Here is a 22,225-nt window from a genome sequence, read left to right on the forward strand (position 1 = left end):
CTGGTGTTTATTTTTAGTTTAACATCATTATTAATGAAGGTTTCTTTTGTTTTGTTTTAAATGCATTGTAGATTTTGCTTGTTTTTACATATGTTGTTTTTGGGCTCAGGAGCTTGATTGAAATGAATATGTATGTTGTGGTAGTCAACATAGTGCCCTCCAGATGCTGTAGACTCCCATCATCCCTGACCATTGGCTATGCAGGCTGTGACTGATAGAAATTGTAGCCCATCTGGAGGGGATCGTATTGGCTATCCCCAACATCTACAATTAGTAGATAAATAATAAATGCTTGTCTCTGGTTCTGCCTTGCAGATTGGGGGGGGGGCAACATAAACTAGAGTAAATAGATGCAGCCTGTATGGTGGCAGGAAAATCACAGGTGGAAAGATGACTTTCAACATAGGGTGCTTTGGGTCAAACTGTTCCTCATACCGGAAGAATGTAGGGAAAGGCCCTAGCTTGGTGACAGAGTACATGCTTTGTCAGATTCAAATCCTGGTTACTCCAGGCAGTCACAGGCAAGCCACTGCCAGTCAATCTTAGAGTCTACATTGTACACAATAATGAACTAGCCCTGACCAATAGTTTGACACGGCATAAGGTGGCTTCCTTGTTCCTAATGCAAGCATCCAGGCTGGACTTAAGTAGCTCTTTGGATCCTGCCACTATCTGTAGGTGTAACTGACTTTAGACTGTGTTGTATTTTCGGGATGGGTCTCCATTCCAAAGCAATGGGTGCAAGCCAGAGAAAGGAGGAATACTCACATCCCAATGTTTTTGTATGATGTGTCTGGAAAGGATAACAATGTACCTGGGGCTAACGTGGCTATTTCTAAATGTGCTTTATATGCAGCATATAAATTTATAAATGGAAAATAATCTCCTGAATTAGTGGTCTTAAAATTAAGTTTTGATATAAACAGCTAGCTACTGGCAGAAAGCAATCATTTCTACTGACTCCTACCCAAGATTTGAAAACCAAAAAACGTGGGGGGCAGGGAGAAAGGACAGTGTTAGTTATTGGATTTCACTTAATGTGACTATTAGTGGTAGTAAATTCTTCTCTGTGATGCTTTGCAATGCCTACTAACCTTGGGTGAATACTAGATTTAGCTGTCGAGGAGAAAAATCTGGAGAACTGAAGGTGGATTACCTTCTGTCACCTAGTGGTGGGATTTTTATCTATAATATCAATAACAAGGACTAGAGATATTCAAATAATTGATAGCCTCCATATCTTTTAAAGGGAGAGCAATCATTGTCCAGCATGCTTTGCTTCAGTCTGAGATCTTTTTTGGGGTGTGTGTGCATTGACATCCACTCTGATGTTCCAATAGGAACACAAAAATCTGCCTAGTCAAACTCTAGCTCAGTATTGCCTGCACTGACTGACAGCAACTCTTCAGGGCTTCAAACAGAGGACATTCCCATTCCTATCTGGACATGCTGGGGATTGCACCTGGCACCTCTGCATGCAAAACAGACACTCCACCACTGAGCCAGAGCCCTCCCCCTTGATAAATTTGGAAGCTGACTCACTGCTGCCTTTTCTGTTGTATCTTTTTTATCATTCCAATAATATGAGCTATTCACCTAAGAAGACAAAGATAAAACGATTGCATTATTCTTTGGAAAAGAAGAACCAGAGTATTAAAGAGAGCAGAATTTAGTCACTGGGCCAGCCTATTATTTACTCAGACATTCCTTCCAAGCGAGTGTGCAGAGGGTTGAAATGAGATTTTTGATCCTTGCAGAACTGGGTATGATGTAAATGGCATTTGCTGCTGAAACATGTTTGTGCATCTCAACACAGTGTGCTGGCTACTATTATTTCTACATACAATTTCTTGGGTGCTTCATAGGAACACAGTCAGACCATTGGTCTATCCAGCTCAGGCAGGGTTTCAGGCAGAAGCCTCTCTCAGTCCTCCTACCTGGAGATGCTTCGGATTGAACCTGGGACTATCTGCATACAAAGTGATGGCCCTTTCCTACTTCCAGAGAGTCAGCTCTGGTCAAGGAAGTGCATAGGATGGTTCACATTTGTTTTCAATTATTAGGACATGACAAAATTGTACAACACACGTTGTGAGAAACAATATTGTCAAGTTGCTATAATGGATTTGCTCTACAGTTGCCTGCATTTTAAATCCCAACTGTACCTTTCAAGGAATTTTCAGTTCGTTCCCCTTTGCTACCCAATCCTAAGCACATTTACTCAGCAGCAAGTCCCTCCACCTTGAACTGAACTTGCTTCCAAATGTGCACAGGACAACAACTCAGCCCTCAGTTTCCCATCTCTAAAATGGGGCTACAATCTACACTAGCAAAGCTGAATGAAAAAATTACTGTAATAAAGCATTATTCATGCACTTCAGGACTACAGGATCATAAAAGCAGCTATGCAATGCTTAAGAGTATCACACAATTCTTAATTTTGCAATGGTGTATTTGTACAAGAGGAAAGTAAAGCACAGCCCTCCTCTAAACCCCTCCTCTCCTTTTAAAGTATTATAATTTCCCAGCTGGGGAACATGCATCCTCTTTATGTGGTTTGGACTATTATTCGGTTAACTATACTGTTACATCACACTTACCTCAGTGTACAGTTTCCGATGCTCAGCACGGGTTTCTCTTTCTAGGATTTTCATAAATAAACTATGCCAATATGGGTCACATTAATCACTTCAAAGGAAGGAAGAGATCTTAACTATAGGAGGGAGCTGCAGTTTTAGTCCACTAATGGCTTTGTACAATGATTTAATAAAATTTTTAAACTGCTTTGGCTTCAATGTGGCTGAAAGGTTCTATTAAAAATGCAAGATTCTTATCATTATGGATATGCACAGACTGGAGCAACAGAAATCACAGACCAACTGTATACTGCAATGAAATTGAAGTATGGGAAAAAAACCCTCAGAGATGTTGAGACACTTTTGTGTGGAGCACCTCAAGTGTTGCTTTCTCCGGTAGCCACTTTTAAAAATGCAAGTTAAGTGCAACTAGCTTGATCACAGGTTAACTATTTTACCAACATCTTGTTTTTATTTTTATCTTTGAAAACTGATGTAATGCAGTAGAAGTCCTCCGTTCAAATCTTGCTCTGGCATGAATTCACCAGGTGGCATTAGATGAGCCACTCTCAGCCTTACTCTCCCCATCCACAATATAGGGATACGAATCCAGGCTTATCTGGCTCACAGAACTGTTGTAAGGATGACAACCAGACATGAAGCCCTTTGAATATCTGAAAGTGCTTTACAAGTGTTCATTATGATTAAATAACTGCCGACAAAATGTGATGGTTGTTCATGGGAAATTCATGGGGCTTTGTGCAGTGCATACAGAGAGTGCCTCTTTAACAGGCCAGTGGGGAGTATGTCCTGATTTTCTACCTAATCCATAAGATCCTGATAGGCTCGGGAATGACTACAGACCTACTGCTGCTGCCTTAGCATTCCCCACCATTGCCTCACAGAGATCTTTCCGAGAGAAACGATCCACTTTTTGTTGCTGCTGCTGTTATTATTAACGGAGGTCTGCCTGCCGACCTACCGGCTGCTTAGCACCCGACCACGCTGCTCTCAGCTGGGTAATTAGGGACAGCCCCCTGCTGCAGCAGGGCTGCCGTTTCTCTCGGAAGCGGAGTTTGCCCTTGTCTGCTGTCACATGGGGAAGGGGGTGTGTTAGCAGCTCAGAGGCGCTGAGGGGAGCAGCCGGAGCAGACTCCTGCAGCATCAGAAGCAAGCAGCCGCCGGAGCCAAAAAGCAGGGAGCTGCCCTATCCTGCCTGTCTCCGGCACTTGCTATTCCCAGCCTCAACTTTTATGGGCGTGCTGGCGGGAGGCATCCAAGCCTTTCTTCTCCTGCAACAGAAGGGCTACCACGCACCTAAGCTCGGTGGCAGCTGGAAAAGGACTCAAGGAAGCGAGGGCGCAAAGGCAGGCCGGGCGGAGGCGGTGGTCACTGCGCCTTGGTCCAGCCACAGGCCCGCCTGCTGGGCAGAGAACTAGCCGCATCACCAGTGACACCGGCTTGGCTTGCCGATGTGCCAGGCGGCCTGAGAGGAGCATGGAGCCCCGGCAATTTGCCCAGGGAGAGAGAAGGGGCCGCCGGAGGGAAGGGGAGCGGCTGATCTCCGAGCCTGTGGCCGACGGGAGGTGGCTGATCCCACTTTGGCTCTGCCTGTGCGCTGCCGGGGGTTGCTCGGGACAGGTGTATAACCTCAGCCTAGCAGTGGACGAAAGGCTGCCAGCCGACACCCTGGTGGGGGACATTAGCGCGGGGCTGCCCCCAGGCGAAGGGCACCCTGGCGGCTTCTTCCTGTCGGAAGGAAGCGGCGAGTCGGCAGTGTTGGCGGATTTCCACGTGCACACAGACACCGGCATCATCCGCACCGCGCGGCCGCTGGACCGCGAGCGCCGGGCGCGCTACAGCTTCGTGGCGGCCACGCTGCGCGGGGAGATGGTGCAAGTGGAGATCACCGTCACCGACGTGAACGACCATGCACCCCGTTTCCCACGAGAGTCGGTACGACTCAACGTCTCCGAGCTCAGTCCCCCTGGCAGTGCCTTCCGCTTGCCCGCTGCACGGGATCCCGACGCCGGTAGCTTTGGCACGCAGGGCTACTCGTTGCTGCCGCAGGATCAGGACACAACTGCGGACAGAGATCGGGAGGAAAGTCCGTTTTTCCAGTTGCGCTATGGGATCCCGCCGGATACCCTGGATCTGATGTTGTTGCGACGGTTAGACCGGGAGCGGGCAGATACCCACCGGTTGCTGGTGGAAGCTTGGGACGGCGGAAGCCCTCGTCGGAGCGGCCGCCTCCGGGTGGAGATCCGGGTGGTGGACGAGAACGACAACGCGCCCGCCTTCGGACAGAGTGAATACCGCGCCCGCGTGCGGGAGGACGCACCGACGGGCAGCTCGGTGTGCCGAGTCTTGGCCACCGACCCAGATCTAGGTGTCAACGGCGAAGTGCGCTACAGCCTTAGCCGACGCCAGGGCGACCCTTCGGCCGCTTCCTACTTCGAGGTAGAGGAGCGCACTGGGTTGCTCAGCCTGATCCGGCCGCTGGATCGCGAGGTGCGCGCGATCCACCGCCTAGCTGTGGAAGCTCGCGACGGCGGCGCCCAGCCTGAAGTGGCTACCGCCCTGGTGGCCGTGGAGGTGCTCGACGTGAACGACAATGTGCCCGCCATCCATCTGCTCTACCTCACCGAGACCGGGGCCAGCGTCTCCGAGGGGGCCCGGCCAGGTGACTACGTGGCCCGTGTGTCCGTCTCGGACCCAGACGAGCAGGAGGAAGAGGAGAGAAAGGGAGAGGCCGCACCACGAGGCGGCGTGGCGCTGAGCCTCCAGGGCGGCGAAGGCGCCTTCTCGCTGCGGTCCTCGAGCGGCGACAGCGGTGTCTATTTCCTGTGCGTGGAGGGTCCCTTGGATAGGGAGAGGTGCGATGTCTACGAGCTCCGCCTGGTGGCCGTCGACTCGGGCGCGCCGCCCCTTTCCTCGCAACGAGCGCTGGTCATCCGCGTGGCCGACCTCAATGACCAGGCGCCCGCCTTCGCACAGCCTCGCTATCGAGCCGCGGTCTCCGAAGCCGCCTCCCCTGGCACCGTCGTGCTGCGCCTTAGCGCCTCCGACGCCGACGAGCCCGGCTCCCCCAACGCCCAGGTGCGCTACGCCTTGGGTCCCCACCAGACCCAGGGCGCGCTTTTCCACCTCGACCCGCTCAGCGGGGTCCTCAGCATCCAGGCAGGGCTGGACCACGAGCGGGAAGCGGCGTTGGAGGTGCTGGTGCTGGCCCGGGACTTGGGGGAGCCTCCTATGTCCGCCTCGTGCCTGGTGAGCGTCAGTGTGGAGGATGCCAACGACAACGAGCCTGTCTTTGAGCACCGGGTCTACAACGCCAGCCTGGCTGAACACGCCAAGGCTGGATATTGTCTACTCCAGGTAATTGGCTCTGGGGAAGGGAGAAGCGTCCAAGAGGAGAGCGCAAGGGTCCCCTTTGGTTCAATAGGTCAGAAAGAGTGGCCACCAGACAGAGCTTGGAAAAGTTACTTTTTTTAAAACTACAACTCCCATCAGCCCCAGCCAGCATGGCCACTGGATTGGGCTGATGGGAGTTGTAGTTCAAAAAAGTAACTTTTCCAAGCTCTGCCACCAGATGTCGTAATCTAATGGTTGGGGAGAAATGGAGAATTTGGCAGATGCAGCTTTACAAGACCCTGCAGCACTGTGGCATGGCAAGCTGCCCCTGTTGAAATTCCTTGTTCTTCACAAATATTCAAGGGGTGGAGGCCCGCTTTTCTATTGCACCTGATCATCCTTTGCTCGGTTGAACAAGACGCACAGGACATCTAGGGCCTCCTGTGCATGAACTGCCAGTTGGGAGCATCCCTGAAGCAGAGCAACAAATGCCCCTCCCCCAAAACCCCCCTCAAAGGGCATATAATACCTGAAGCTGGTCAAGTTATCCTGGCACCTCAGGAAGAAAATTCCTCAAGTGTCTCACTCACTCCTTGGCAGTACAATAAGTAAATAAATAATTTCCTGCCCTTTCATGACACCCAAAATCATCTGGTTGAGGTGGCTGCCTCACTCTGCCTGTTGGTAGGGCTGGCCCTGGTCATGTATTGCAATCACTGCAGAGCAAATCACACTTTTTTGCACGACACCCCAAACTTACCTTGTCTGTGCAGTGATGTGTGCAAAGTGTAATCCTGCGTGTGGCAGCAGATAAACGTATTTGACTGGCGTGTTGTGGGCCTGTGGGCGTGTTGTGGGCCACATCCAACAGTTTCAACTGTATTCAAACAAAGGGTGAAGCCACCAAGGATTGATTTGGTTTGGCATTATGGCTGCCTCTTTAACACCTAAATAAGTAGTGAAATGGGGTGGATCTTTTCCTGGAAATGGGTTTTTCTTTCTAGGAAATGATGAAGTGCCATCTTGCTATTGAATAGTGGTGTATTCAAGCCAGGCCCCCTTTCCATATCACTCTGGTTCCTTCACTGCATTCTAGTTCTTTGCCTAATTCCATATTGAGTCTTCAAGTAAAAAGAATGTTGGTAAGGAAGAAGTTTCCCAAAGATATGGCTGTTCTGTGTAGCTTTTGACATCTGGAGACCTTTTTCTCTTGATAAATTGGTTGGCTATGCTGGGTTCTGAAAAGAGAACTAGCAGTCCTGTGTTATCCAAGGAGCAGTTGCTTTCACTTTTAGGGGGAGCAGTAGCCACCTGTGGCTGAGTTTGTGCTATCAAAGTAGCATGGCTCCTTTCCCATCTTTAAACTTTTGTCAGCACCTCAAGGTATGAGACCATCTTATCCTATTCTCAGAACCAGCTTTTAAGGGCTAAACTCTGGCCTTGCTTGTCAAGTATTTGTTGTGGGCTTAGTGGCTGAGGTTTCAGTGTACAAAATGCTGAAACTGACTTCCTTGTAAAGGAATAGCTCAGTCTCAGGGACTTTGGCTGTGTACACATATAGCCTTTGAAACTATGCATGGGGGGCATTTTTTTCAGTGTGCTTTGGCACATAGCACTTTACAATTGTATACACCTTTGTGCGATAACATCATCTAAAGCAGCAGGTACACGCGGGTGGATGTGTTTTCAAACTCCCTTTTCCCTCAATTAGTGTTTCCACATACCTTTTTTAAAAAACTATTTTTTGCAATCTTCCAAAAGACAGGAGCTAGAAACTGGTATGCTGATATACTAATATGCAGGGATATGTCGGTATGCAGAGGAGGCTAAGTTACTGCATTGCTTTCTATTTTGCCCATTTCATTCAAGTTAAACATAATGAGGAGGCGTGGCACAGCCCTGCAATGTCAGCAGGTCTGCCCCAATAGGAGGGGACCTGGGAAAGCGCACTCTGTGTACACATGTATGCAGCAAGCTCTAGAGATGTGCATTCTCGGTACACTGTTCTAGCAGAATGCACTTTAGATTGACAAATAATGTGTACAGCAATCCAAAAAGATGTTTGTGTCAAGGATTGAATGCACATTATCATGTAGTGTGTTCATGCTCTTTAATTAAATGCATGAAGTTTAGTATTAAAGTTTATGTTTTACTCTACAACCCCTACTAAACACTTTGAAACAGAAGCAAGTGATAATTGGCTACTTATGAGTTCTCAGATGGTTTACTGCATCCTTTGGGACTTCTGTGGCTGGCAAAATGGCCCAGTTTGTTCTGCTCATATGATGATGATGATCTAGTGCTGCCTCTCCTGTTTGCCTTGTTTTGCACTGTTAGTGCTTTACAGTGTTGCAGCCTTAGCTAGGGGAAGTGTCTGCTTATAAATGAAAAGTTTAGGCGAAGCTGTCAGGTCAAGCTCAGTGTAAGCTCAGTTTAGTCTTTTAAAGTACAGTTTATAAACTGAAGTGTAGGTATAGACGTTCAGTTTAAAAGCTCAGTATTTAGTTTCATTTTAAAACCAAGGTATACGGTTAGAAAGAGTACATTGAGGCTAGATCCTTGCATTTGAAGAAGTGCTCATATTGCCCATATTCTCTTTTAGTCACCAGTTATTGGACACTGCTTTGATAAAAATCGCCATTCCCAGAGGACTCAATTGACCTAAATTTCCTCTCACTGGTGTCTGCAGCTCAGTAGTGCGCATATCCTAATTTTAAAATTGCTTACAAAAGGTCCTCCTGATCTAACTTGTGGCAGCAAAAGTTGGGGGGAGCTTGCTAGCAGTATAAAAGTAAGGCAAGCTTGTGAGGGATCCTGGTACACTGAGGATAAGGGGAGCATCAAGATAAACAGTTTAGCAAACAGGCAAGTTTTTGCAAGGAAGCCAGGACAGGCAACCCTCTCCATTTTTGATCATTCAAATCCCAACTTTCTGTTTGATTTTTAAGGCCAATAAACAAACAGTTGTGAAAGCAGAAAGCAAGCAGGGGGCATGAAGGCTATCCAGTGTATTTCCCAAAGTGTCACGTGTACAGCTATCTGTTTGGTGGACAAAAATTGTGGGTGTGGGCTTGGTGCAAAGAGCTTCTGGCTCTTGGGGAACACATTTGTTCTCTTGAGGCCAAGGTTGCGGCCTATTGCCGAAATAAACACAGACACCGTTCATTGGGTAAATCATGGGCCACTTTATTAAAAACAGAGTCAATTATAACCAATGAACCTGCAGAGGGACCATACAGTGCGGGGGAATTCAGCTGATCCAGGCGAAGCCTGCTTGCAGCTATAGGGCAACCAAACCTTGCCAGAGCCTGGGGCTGCCCTGTGCCAGGCCCCAGCTCCGGCCACACCCTGAAGATGTGTAGAGGGTCCAACCCGCATCACTGCCCCCCGGAGCCGTGAAACTCCGAGCGGATGAGGCACGTTGGCCCCAAAAGCGGCCCGTGTTCTGCCTCCCCGGGCCGTATAGCCCAGAGCTGCAGGCCCTCGTACCGCCAATCACCCCCAAAGGTGCCTAAAGGTGTCACCTAGCTGCCCTTTCCCTTTTAACCTTTCCCCTGCGCTTCCTTGCCCAGTGACCATTAAACTATTCAGCCAAAATGAACCAATTAGCCTATTAGCCCCCACAGGCACCCGTGCTAACCCTTGACTCTCCCCTGCAACCACAGTGTGGAGTAGGCAAAAGAAACCCGCCAGCAAACCGAGGCAGGCAGGCCAAAAATTCCTAGTCGGTCCCGTAGCGACCAAATTAATCACACTGCAGCCAAGGGAGGGTCGGGCGGGTGCCGCCAAAATTTGAAGTGAGGGTGGGCGGCTGGCGGTACGGCCTTAAATGGCCGTCTGCCGCCCCGCCCCTTCGCTGCGTGCTACGTCAGCGCGCGAGCGTGCTGCGAGCACACCTCCCTCACAAAGATGGCGGCTCGGCTGCGGCCGCAAAACTCGTCCCTTCGCCGGTAAGTCCCGGCGCGGAATGGGGGTTGCGGCCTATTGCCGAAATAAACACAGACACCGTTCATTGGGTAAATCATGGGCCACTTTATTAAAAACAGAGTCAATTATAACCAATGAACCTGCAGAGGGACCATACAGTGCAGGGGAATTCAGCTGATCCAGGCGAAGCCTGCTTGCAGCTATAGGGCAACCAAACCTTGCCAGAGCCTGGGGCTGCCCTGTGCCAGGCCCCAGCTCCGGCCACACCCTGAAGATGTGTAGGGGGTCCAACCCGCATCACCGCCCCCCGGAGCCGTGAAACTCCGAGCGGATGAGGCACGTTGGCCCCAAAAGCGGCCCGTGTTCTGCCTCCCCGGGCCGTATAGCCCAAAGCTGCAGGCCCCTGTACCGCCAATCACCCCTAAAGGTGTCACCTAGCTGCCCTTTCCCTTTTAACCTTTCCCCCGCGCTTCCTTGCCACAAAAGGGGGACAAGCCTCTGCTTAGTCTCCCCTTGCCCCACACCCGATAAGAATCCGGTGCACACCCCTCTGCAGGTCCATTAGGAAGATGTCATTGCCCTCGTCAGTCAAGTGCACGCCATCTGGCCTAAACAACTCCAGCCTATCTTGCTTGATCTCTGGGTGGTGTATGACAGAACCCCCCAGGCCCTTCATGGCCCTCTGAATCTGCCTATTAACCTTTTTCTGAGCCCTGTCCATTCCCCGTGGGTCATCAGCCCAATTCCACGTCCTGCGTGGCAGGATGTCGGACCATACCAAGTGCACCCCAGGCCAGCGCAGCGCAATGGCCTGGAGGTCACTACATGCCTGTTCGATTAGGGCCTTGCCCCTCAACAGACCCAAATCATTACCTCCCAGGTGGATGACCAGCACCTGGGGCACTGCCCAGTCCACAGCCGACTGGAACAAGGTAGGCAGGAGGCCGTCCCAACGCATCCCCCGTCGTCCCAGCCACCGCACTGAGGCCCACTGACTGAGCCCCAGCTGCGTTCCAATGTGGGACTTCGCCGCCCTGCAGCCTGCCCAGAAGATCATGCTGTGGCCGCAGAGGAGGATGCTCATTTGTTCCGATCTTTCCAAGCGGCCTGCCAAAATTGACAACATCGCCGTTAGCTGCTGGCCTCATGCATCTCCGTTAGTGGTCTAACATATGTCTTATATGCATCCGAGGACCACCTGCCCACTGCCTGCAGCTGCCCTTTGGAAAAACCCAGGTGGGCAGCGGTGAAAGCTGCACCTATTCGGAAGGAGTGTGTCCCGAACTTGCGGGCATCCACACCTAGCCGCTGGAGTGCTGTCTTTGCCACCGACCAAAATTGGTACTTGGTAAGGGGCTGGAGGTCCCTGTGCCTGAACAGGTACCCTGGCTGCAGCCCACGGGCTGCCAGAAAAATGCGTAGGGCCCTGACCGGGCAGAGCTCCTCCTGTTGGCATGGGGATAACACAATCAGGTGACCCTTTTGGCGTTGGTCCGTCTTTGACTGCCTGAGTCGCAGGCGGGCCCCCCCTGCCTCCCAGCTGAGATCAGAAACCTGGAGGGCCCGGAGGGAGCTATCCGTCTTAGAACCTGCCACCACCTCCCCTATTTGGAAGGCCCCGAAGAACAAGGTGAGGGCCGCAGCGTGGTATAGCAGTGCCTCAAAATGGGAAGAACATAGCACCCTCCACTGTCCCCGCAGAACCAACAGTAACTCTGGGGAAAAGGGGGCGCGCGCATCAGGTGTGTGCGGGCGCTCACGGGACCACCCTTCCAGCATCCGGCGTACCCTAAAGTCACCGGAGTAGTCCTGAAAGCCCCATGCTTTCCCTAGGAAGGATAGACCTGAGAGCTTACCTCTGATGGTCCTTACTGAAAGCCCCCTCCGCTTCCCTTCCACGCAGAACTCCATAAGATGCTCCACGGGGATGGGCCACTCCTGGGTGTAGCCTCTGGACTCCCTGAAGGTTGCCAGGTCCCTACCTGCCCCCTGGTAGCTGGCCAAAGTGCTGGGTGCCACAGAAAGGCTTATGGCCCGTTCTGATTCGGTCCTCCAATCTCCCATAGCGCTGGGGGTACCACGTCCGGCTGAGCCCTTGCCCACGGCGCCAGCTGGTGAAATCTCTCCATCTCGTTCCGTGATAGAGCATCAGCAATGCTATTATCAATACCCGGGACATGGCGCGCAAGGAACTGTATATTATAGCGGAGACATTGGCGCACAAACACTCGAACCAAACGCATAACATTGGGATTTCTAGAGGACAGGGTGTTGATGACATGTACCGTGGGGAGGTTGTCGCACCAAAAATGGACTGAGGAATTGCCCAGTTTGTCCAGCCAAAGGTGTACGGCCACGACAATGGGGAAGAACTCCAGAAGGGTCAGGTCTCTGGTTAGGCCAGCCTGCACCCAATTCTGTGGCCAGCTGCCATGACACCATGAGTCATGGAAAATGACCCCAAAACCGCAGGAACCTGAGGCGTCGGAGCTCACCTGTAGCTCCGCTTCCAACAGGCGATCTTTTCTCCATAAGGAGACCCCATTGAATTCCCGCAGGAAGGTGGACCAAACTGCCAGGTCCTCCCGGAGAGCGGCTGTAACACGTGTGTGATGGTGGGGGCATGATAGGCCCGCCATGGCATCGTACACGCGGCGCAAGAATGCGCGCCCAGGTGCTACTACCCTGCATGCAAAGTTCAAATGTCCTGCCAGCTGTTGAAGTGTGGCCAATGTCACCTTCTTCGCCCCAACCACCCCTGAGATTTTACCCTTAAGGGCCACCAGCTTATCCAGCGGGAGCCTACAGCATTGGGCCACTGTATCGATCTCTATGCCCAGGAAAGTGAGGGTAGTGGACGGGCCCTCAGTTTTCTCAGCCGCAAGGGGAACACCCAGTTCCCCCGCCATCCCTGCGAACTGCTCCATAAATGCCTGACAGGCGCCCAAGTCTGCAGGGCCCGCAAACAAGAAGTCATCCAAATAGTGCACCACTGATTGCCGGCCTGCCCGTCTCCTGACTGCCCACTCCAAGAAAGAGCTGAAGCGCTCAAAAACCGAGCATGAAATGGAGCAGCCCATAGGCAATGCCCTATCCACATAGTATTTGCCCATGAAGGCAAAGCCTAACAGCTCAAAGTCCCGTGGGTGCACAGGGAGGAGACGGAAGGCAGATTTGATGTCACACTTTCCCATGAGGGCGGCCATCCTGCAGTCCCTAACCATACGAACCGCACAGTCGAATGACGTGTAGCGGACAGAGCAGAGGTCTGATGGGATGAAGTCATTTACTGACCCACCCTGGGGAAAGGACAGGTGGTGTATAAGGCGAAATTCGCCTGGTGCCTTCTTCGGAACAAGGCCCAGCGGGGAAACTCTGAGTGAAGGGATGGGTGGTGCCGCAAAGGGGCCCAGCACGCGGCCTGCCATGACCTCCTTCCTAACTTTTTCCCCCACGACCGATTCCATACCCGCCACTGATTTTAGGTTGCGGGACATGAAGGGGTGCCTGGGACCCAAATAGGGAATCCGGAAACCCTCTGTAAAGCCCTGTAGCAAAAATTGGGCGTCTTGGACTCGGGGGTAACACCAGAGCAAGTGCTGGAGTTCGGAGAGTTTAACTGGACTGGGACCCCTTTCCTTGAGCTGCGCTAGCAGCTCCCGGTCTCCTTGCGCCAGGTGAGTCCCTGTTCCCACCTTTGAAGGGGTGGCCCCTGGGGCAGGCAGCGCAGGAATGCGGGCCCCCGCATATTGCGCACTCATGTCGGAACCTGCAGGGGGTACGACCACAACAGCCTCGGGAGCTGAACTCCCAGCAGAGCAGGTGGGGTTGAACCCCCTGCCCCGCAGGCCCGTGGGAAGGAGCTGCTGCTGCCTGGCGGGCCAGGAGGTGGCCGCTGTCCGTTCTATCCCCGGCTATGGGCTTGGAGTGTGACATAAACTGTAGCCACAGGTCCGCTTCCTTTTTGTCCCAGGGGAGGGAGGTATCAAAGGCCGCCTTCATACGAAATGATTCGTCATAGGCGAGCCATGCTGCCCCCTGGAACTCGGAGTAGCCCCGATATATAATATCGAGGTATTTAATCAGAATAGGGCCCCTCTGTGGCTGTTTCTGCATCACCACCCCCATGTATGTCAGAAATGCAGGCAACCAATTAGCCCAAGTGCGTTCAATGCGCCGCCTCTTGGGCTTGTCAGGTTCTGCCTCTTCGCCCTTATCCTTCTCCCTCCTCACTGGTTCCCTGTACAGAAGTGAGAATAAGTCGACGTACTCCCCCTTCCAAATTTTTTCTTTTGTAGCGGGCAGCAGGTGAAAGCCCAGTGGGGCTGATGTCTCCCCGAAAGGTATAGCCCCTTCCCTCACTGAGGCCAGAGGGTCAGTGTCCTCTGCTGGGGAACAGGAGGGCTGAGCCCCCACTCCCATCCCTGTTCCAGCAGTGGCCTGCCAGACCTGCTCACAGGCCACCCCTAGCGGAGGCAGCTGTTGTGGTGTACCATGCCCTGCCCCCATGGTGATCCCCGCTTGCCCATACCGCTCGGTTTCAGCTGGTGGGGAAAAGGGCCAGTATGGGAACCCCCACGGGGGTCAGCCCCACTGGGGCTGCCCCTGTTGTTGTGCTGCCCAGGGAGACTCACCCCCTATGTTGTCCGCTGAAGGCACATGCCTGGGCTCTGGTCCTGGGGCTGCATGTCCTGCTTCTGCTCCGGGCGCTCTTGCTGCGGCCCCACTAGGCCCTGCCTCCAGCGCGTCCAGTCGCGCTAAGATAGAAGTAATAGCTGCAGCGTTAGCCCCGCCAACTGGACATTGCACTTTCTCCCGGGGCCGCTTGGGGGGTGGTTCCTTTGTTCTCCTAGTTGCCGGCTGGGCAGGGCCCCTCTCCAGGGCTTCTAACCTAGCCAGTGTAGTGGTCCATGGTATGCCTTCCCCTTGTCCCCCATCCTCCGCAGCAGGGGGTGGGCGTCTACCCTCTGCCCTGGGGACCCTTCCCTTCCCTTTTGGCCCACCTTGGCCTTTTTTGGGTGGCATCCTGAGCTAGAGTGTAGCCAGGTCTATCCTCACTAATGACCCCCCAAGGCCTATGTCCGTTGTGGAAGCAAGAGGGGGGGCAGCACCCTCACAGTCCAGGTGGACCGTGTCCCCTACTTGATCCAGTCCCCTGCCTATGGCCCCCTTTATCTCACCCCAACAATCCTGACCACCTGGGCCGTTAAGCGACAAATGGGGTGGTGGTGTGCAAGATGGGTCTGGGACCCACTCAATCCAGTCCCCTGCCTATGGGCCCCTTGCAAGATGGGGCTGGGACCCACTCAATCCCGTCCCCTGCCTATGGGCCCCTTTATCTCACCCAACAATCCTGGCCACCTGGGCCCTAAGCGGCACAATGGGGGTGTTGTGCAAGATGGGGCTGGGACCCACTCCCTTGCTATGGGGTGGGTGAGGGGCTGAGAACCTTCCCACAAGGGTCCCCTGGGAAGTAATTAAAGAAAAAGAATGCGGCCACAAGGCCGCCTCGCCTGATCCGCCACTGGATGGCCGCTGGATGGCCACTGGATGGCCGCTGCCGCCGCACTTCCGCCACTGGACGGCCGATGGCCTAGGGCTCTCTCCCACAGGCCGCACCTCCGCAGCTGCCTAGGGCTCGCCACTGCCCCAGCCGCGCCGCGATAGAGCCGCGCCGACCGCTCCTGGCCATCGGCGCCACCGCACCAAGGCCTGGCCCGCAGGAGCCCGAAGAAGCCGCGTGCGTCGGCGGGCGATCCAGCTCCTGCCGGCCGCTCCTCCGCAGCTGGAGGACCTCCCGAGGCCTAGGAGCCAGGGGCTCTTCGCCGCGCCCCAGCCGCGCCGCTCAGCGATCGAGCCGCGCCGACTGCTCCTCGCCGCCGGCCCTGCCGCCCAAGGCCTGGCCTGTAGGCCTGAAGAAGCTGCGTGCGTCGGCGGGCGATCTGAGCCGCGTCGCGCCGCCGATGCAGGAGGGCATCCCGACTGTTTCGAAAATGCCGCCAAAATTTGAAGTGAGGGTGGGCGGCTGGCGGTACGGCCTAAATGGCCGTCTGCCGCCCCGCCCCTTCGCTGCGTGCTACGTCAGCGCGCAAGCGCGCTGCGAGCACACCTCCCTCACAAAGATGGCGGCTCGGCTGCGGCCGCAAAACTCGTCCCTTCGCCGGTAAGTCCCGGCGCGGAACGGGGGTTGTTGACCTGGAGATGATTTGCAGTGCCACTCTGACTACGAGGGAAATGATTACCTGAGAAGGAACCTGCTAATTGAGGATATGTCTCCAAGATATCGATGTCTATGAGTCATATTAGTTAAGTGCTACCTCCAGGATCGCAGGTAGCATGCCTCTGAATACCAGTTGCTGGGGAAGAGGAGGAGAGGGCCATTGACCTCATGCCTTGCTTGTGGGCTTCCGATAAGCATCTCGTTGGCCACTGTGGGAAACAGGATGCTGGGCTAGATAGGCCTTTGGTCTTCTCTAGCAGGCCTCACCTTATTTCATGCCACTAGTAGGCAGGGCTTGTTTTGTAACAGTACTCAACAGCACAAAGCACCCCCATCTCTTTTTTTTGCCACCCATGACAACCATTTTGTGCTGGCATCCGTGGCACTTTTATCAGGGGATGAGTTACCAGTGCCCAATTTTTTACCAAAAAAATGCACTGCTAGTAGGTAAGGAACTTTCTGGACATTTAGAAGGGATGCTGGAGTGCCCTGACCAAGAATGTGCCTCATGCTATCTATTTTATTTGATATATGTTAATAAAGTTTTAGATACAGATAAACTTGGGGAGGGCTTGAACAAAACAAACGTATGCACATATGGTGTTAGGGAATGTCTTTCTGTTTCTTCTGCTACTAGCTTTAACTACTTTGATGGCAATGCTACCGTTCGGTTCTGTAAGTCTTCCATAGGCATCCCTAGTATTAGTCATTCCTGCGTACATCTTTACATTCTATGCAAGACCCATTGACTTCCTGCTGAGCAAGGGTGTTTAGGATTGCCTTAATCTCCCTAAATGTATGGCTGTCAGTTTTTGGGAACTGCCCTCAAGCATGGATGGCAAGAGGTGCTCAGGGAGTAGAAACTGCATCAGCAGCAACATGAATGGAACAGAGATCTATGACTGGATAGGCTCCAAACCGAGTAGTGTTTTTACCACAGCAGGAAGTCAGGCCAACAATGCACTCTAAAGGAAATATTTCCTCTGTAGAAGAACACATTAGTTGTACAGGGAAAGGTCGAGTAAATTCTGTAAGCACAGCCACATGCTAGTTGTTCTTTTGCATTTTGAAAAGTCCAGATATTTTCCTGGTCTGATTTAATGAGCACTATTTGGTGGAAGAGTGAGAGGCAAATATACCAAATAACTGAATAAATAAAGATGTAGCAACTGAGTTTTTAAGCTCTGCTGTGCTGCCAATTGTGAAATAAATGCTCCTTTAATATGTCAATTTTGAATGCCCTTGATAAGGTGGAGTCCAGTTCACTGAGTTGAAGCAATCCAGATTAATGGGATTCTTTTTTCAGATTTTGAGGGACCTGTAGGTTCGAGTCCCCTTTCCTTCTCTTCTCAGTTAAAGTGTATTGTTTGTGTTAATGTGGGCCCCTCCATGCATGGATTCCTGGGGCAGTTGCGCCCTTCCCCTGCCTACCTTAATGTAGCTCTGATATTTTTCTATTTAGTCTTTCCATGAAAATCACTGTATTTTGTTGCATTGCTCTTATTGTCAAGAAGTTTTTCTTAATGTTCAATCCAAATCTCTGTTGTTTTAATTTGTCTTGCTTCTTCTCTGTCCTTAGTGAATCCAGTGACCAATCTGTCTGTCTTTTTTCTAGCATGCTTTTAATCATCTGTAAGCCAGGGGCTGGGAACGTCAGGCCTGGGGGCCACATGCGACCCTCAGGGCCACTCTGTTTGGCTCTCAGGACCCTACCTGGGCCATGCTCCTCCCCAGGCAATCCTACTCCATGCCATCCTTGAATGCTTTTGCCTGGCAGGAATGTGTCTTTGGATTGTGGGCTGTTTGTTTATTTACATTTGTCAGTCACTTTATACGGTAAAAAGTCTCAAAGCAACTTGACAAGATAAAATCAACATATTAAAACCATTTTTATGTGCCTCTTGCTTGCCAGGATCAGGATGAGGTGTGTGTATAAACTTCTGATTTATACTGTGCAAAGGTAACAATCACATCCTTTGCTCCATCTACGTTTTCCTTTGGCTTCTCCCACAATTGGCATGTGGCCCCTGGAATGTTTCCCACAAAGGAATGTGGCCCTCTGCCTTAAGCTGTCAGCATATTGCTCTGGAATCTTTTCCCTGCTTAATTCCAGCCAGTTCTTTCAGCTTTTTTGCTTTCAGGCTTGCATTGTAGACCTCTCATGACCCTTATAGCTCTCCTGTGATGTATGTTTTAGTACCGAGCACTTCATCCTGCTTAGCAGGGGCTGGTGGTATCCTTTACCAAAGGTTCCAGTGTCTTCCATGGCAGGAGTGGGCAACATATGGCCATTGCGCTGCATGTGGAAGGCCACACTCTATTTTATCACCTCAGTGTTAGTCTCCCATTCACACTTGGTGCTCCTGCCCCCCCTTCCTAAGTAGTGACCTCATTGCTTTCAAGGAGCAATGAATAACTCCTTTGGGATCATAGCACCATCACTGCATGACATAGTGACATAATAGTACTGGGTGAAGTTGTAGCATCAGGCGGAACTCCGCAAAAGGATCATTTGATATACCCAGCTGAATGGATCATTTCAGTGAAACAAATGTCTTTATTTAAACCTGCCATGTTTTTGAGGGAAACTTCATATGATTGCCACAGAGATGAAACAAAAGCAGCTGAAATTAGGAGAAATTGGACTTTTTGTTCTTGTGTATCAGTTGTTGCCATCAGCATTTTGTATACAACAATTAGACAGAATCTTTTTGTTTCAATACGTTATGGCTGGGACCCAGAGAACTGCAGGCCAAAGGCTGCACATCCACTGGAGCATTTCCTCCTTCCCACTGCGGTCCCTTGAACTATACTGCTGTCATGGTTCAGCTTGTGGTGAGACCAAAAATGAAGTGCTTTGGGGGCATGTCATGGGTCAGTGTGGATCCACGGGGTCCTAAACCCCTTTGTTCCGACAACACATATCCAAAAAGGGCTGGAGATGGATGAGGATGATATATAGGTAATTTTTAAGTTTAATCTTATAAAGTGTGGGTTATAGGTCAGAGGTGAGGAACCTTTTTCAGCCTGAGGGAAACCTTCCCAGAGCTTGGAAGATTACTTTTAAAAAGTAATAAATTACAGTTACAGTTACATGGCCCAGAAAAGTAGTAATTACCGTCACAATTACAATAGCTCTGAAAGTAACTGATTACTTTACTTTTCCTCCAAAGTAACCACTACAATTACATTTTAGTTACTTAAAAAAAACGCCTACAAGGTGCTGCCTTGGCTGCTGCACATCTAAGTAGCCTAAAACAACATTAAAAATAAACAAACACATACAGAGGTAGTAGAATAATTATTTTAATCCATAAGATAGCAGTGGCGGTCTCTCCACTGGTAAGGGAAGTGGGGAGGGAGGCTGAAGCCACTACTCAGATCTTTGCACATCAAACCAAGTGCAACCTCCCCACTCAGCCAGCCAGCATAATCTCTCTCACATAACCACCTCCCAGACCCTGCCCTGCCACCAACTAAGGGACACTCACTCAAGCAAACATTTTCCCCTGAGATGCAAAAAAGTTAAAATACTGCAAATGCAACACAGTAGCCAGAGAGGGTGGTGGAGGCCATTTTGTGTACCAAGTGCGAACACAGTATTCATTCTCTCTCGCACGCACGCATGCACGTTGTCATCTTTCACCTCCACAGTTCTTTCCATTCTGCTGCTGCCTCCTTCCCGTCCTTTATCCACGTTCTTGACCTCCGGATCCTTTTCCCCTCCACTCCATTCTTCACCACCACTATTCATTTTTTTAAATAATTGTTTTCTCCACTCCACCCCATCTCATTCTCCACCTCCTCCCTCGTCGCCTCCTACCCCTCCACAGAGCATGAGGAAAGAGCGACACTGCACAGAAGCCCAGTTTGAGGCACATGATTTTCATCCACAAATCAGAGGAGCAGAAGATTTCCCCTGCCACCCCCCAAGTAATGCCCAAATGTAATTCTGGAAACGTTACAATTACTCCACAAAAGTAGTAAAATTACTCCTAGTTCTATTACAATCAAAATGTAAAGGAATTACCCACTCGTTACTCAAAAAAGTAATGAATTACAAGTAATTCATTACTTGTAACTAGTTACTTCCAAGCTCTGAACCTTCCACCTTGGGCAACCTTCCTGGGACCACAGGCCAGTGGTGGTTTTGGTGACAGGCAGAGACAGAATCAGATGAGGCCATAGGTAAAAGGTGGACAGGGCAATGGCTGTGACTCTTTGTAGAGTATGTCATGCCAGCTTGCCTGCCTTACCCTGGCCTGCATTTAAAATGGCTAACTCCCAAAGCTTTATGGGGAATTCTTCCCCTTAACATCTTCCTTGTTAGCTTGCTAGCAAGCAGTTAAATCTTTGATGTTTTTTCATCACTGTGACTTGGTGATTTTTACAACACAGCTGTACCAGCTTACAGTAATTTTGCACCTTCTTATCAGTGGAAGGGGCCTGGTTCCGTCAAGGCCGTAAAACTCCTTGCTTTGTTATGGGAAACCAAGAGGAGGCACCAGGTGTTGTGGGAACATTGTTTTTTTCATCCCTTTGCTGAAAATGTTAATTGGTTAATTGTCTCCAGCTGGGAGGGAATTTTCCTCCATAAGAAGAGGCTCAGAACACCACTTTGCCTATGGTGATGTTCTGTTGTGGCTCCATTTACATCTTGACTTGCAACTCCCTGAGGGGAAGAAGGCTATCCATTGACAGATCCTATGCTCTTGTAAGTATAGCTAAGGTAGATAGCTTTGTTATTTTGATTTGTGCCAAGAAACTTTCCTGTACCTTTGTTACTAAACACCTTACCCGTTTGGGTGTATGGTTTTAGAATTCAATTTGCTGCTACAAATTATTTGTGTGTACCCTTTTGGTTTTTGTAACCTTTTTTATGCTTTTCTTATTTTCTTTTTAATAAACTTTAATTACTTTAAACCAATGTGTGTTTATTCTAGAGAAAGGGGTCAGTTCCTAAATTCAGTCCTTGCTATTTGAACATAACTACCGTGTAACAGAGAAACGTTTTTACCTAAGACTTCAGAAGGGGCCAGAAGGGTATCTAGCCTCTGGTCCTGAGACGCTCAGGTGTTTAAGTGGGCTCTGGGGTTTCATTTGCCCCAGAGTAGCTAACCAGTTGAAGGGTGGTGGCAGTACTACCTTGCAGGGTTGGTGTTGGCATGCACAACCTTGGCAAACCAGGATTTGCTGGGATCAATTGCCCAAGGCTGGGGATTGACTCCTAGGACAGTAAGAGCAGATGGGGAAGAGCTCCCTGCTTTCACTACAGAGTAGGCTTGATTCTAGCCAGGCCGAAGCCAGAGATTTGTATACCCTCCTCCACATGTCTCCATCCTGGTAAGCAAGAGGCTTTGTCACCATTCAGAGTCACATTTCAACCAGGCAAAAGCACTTGTGGGTTAGGTTCAGTGAGGGGTGTGCCATGGGAAGAGTCCTGAGGACTGGAGAGAAGGAGGCCCAGAAGCTGCATTTGGCCCTCAAGCCTGAGGTTCCTCATCCCTGCTCTAGGGAAACTGCTAGGAGTAAGGAATTAACATTCCTCTCCAGGTGTCTGCATAAGCTGCCATTCTTAAAACTGGATGTAGATCTACTTGTAGAACTGTCTTGTCCAGAGCGCAAGACACAAGACAGAGGCGAGACTGGAATTAATTCTTGTTTTATTAGAGTAACGGTTACATCAAAAGCAGTGCGCTTCATAGACTTAACTATGCTAACTTACTACTATCCCTAACTAAGCTACCTAGGCATATTCTACAGCGTGTGAAGAAAGTTGACTCAGCACCCCAGTCAGGGGGGTGCCGCCTTAAGTAGGGAAGGTCTTCGCTCGTAATCTCTGACTCCTCCGAAGTTCCACCTTCTGGCTGACCTGCTTCTCGCGGCATCTCGCACAGAGCGAAGGGGGGCGAGCCTCCGCCGGCTCATCTGACAGTACAGGCTCAATAGGCGGCCGGCTTGGCTTCAGGAGGCAGGGAAGCATTTGAAGTGCCAGGTGGGGAGTCCTGGGGGGGTGGAGTTGGCGCGTGTGCCAGGTCATTCCCCCAACGGCTCTGTTGGGGCATCTGTAGGTGGAGTGAGGTTCAGTTTGGTGGGAGGATTGTCTGTGGGAACTGGCAGGCTGTCGACTGCACTGTGACGCCCTTCC

At 51.1% G+C, this 22,225-nt stretch overlaps 1 protein-coding gene across 5 annotated transcripts in view; it reads left to right on the forward strand.

The window, feature by feature from the left end:
- The first annotated feature begins 3,689 nt into the window (after window positions 1-3,689).
- Window positions 3,690-22,225, forward strand: part of DCHS2 (dachsous cadherin-related 2) — a 155,248-nt gene continuing 136,712 nt past the window's right edge. The window contains exon 1 of one of the 5 annotated variants that reach the window (XM_061584519.1): window positions 3,690-5,954. In XM_061584519.1, coding sequence (XP_061440503.1) covers window positions 4,074-5,954 — 1,881 coding nt within the window. In that variant the 5' untranslated portion in view covers window positions 3,690-4,073. Of the gene's footprint in view, window positions 5,955-20,657; window positions 20,792-22,225 lie in introns of those variants that run through there. The other 4 variants (XM_061584518.1, XM_061584521.1, XM_061584522.1 and 1 more) reach the window with 4 other exon arrangements.

This window comes from Rhineura floridana, chromosome 9, assembly GCF_030035675.1.
Source record: "Rhineura floridana isolate rRhiFlo1 chromosome 9, rRhiFlo1.hap2, whole genome shotgun sequence".
NCBI classification, from domain to species: domain Eukaryota; kingdom Metazoa; phylum Chordata; class Lepidosauria; order Squamata; family Rhineuridae; genus Rhineura; species Rhineura floridana.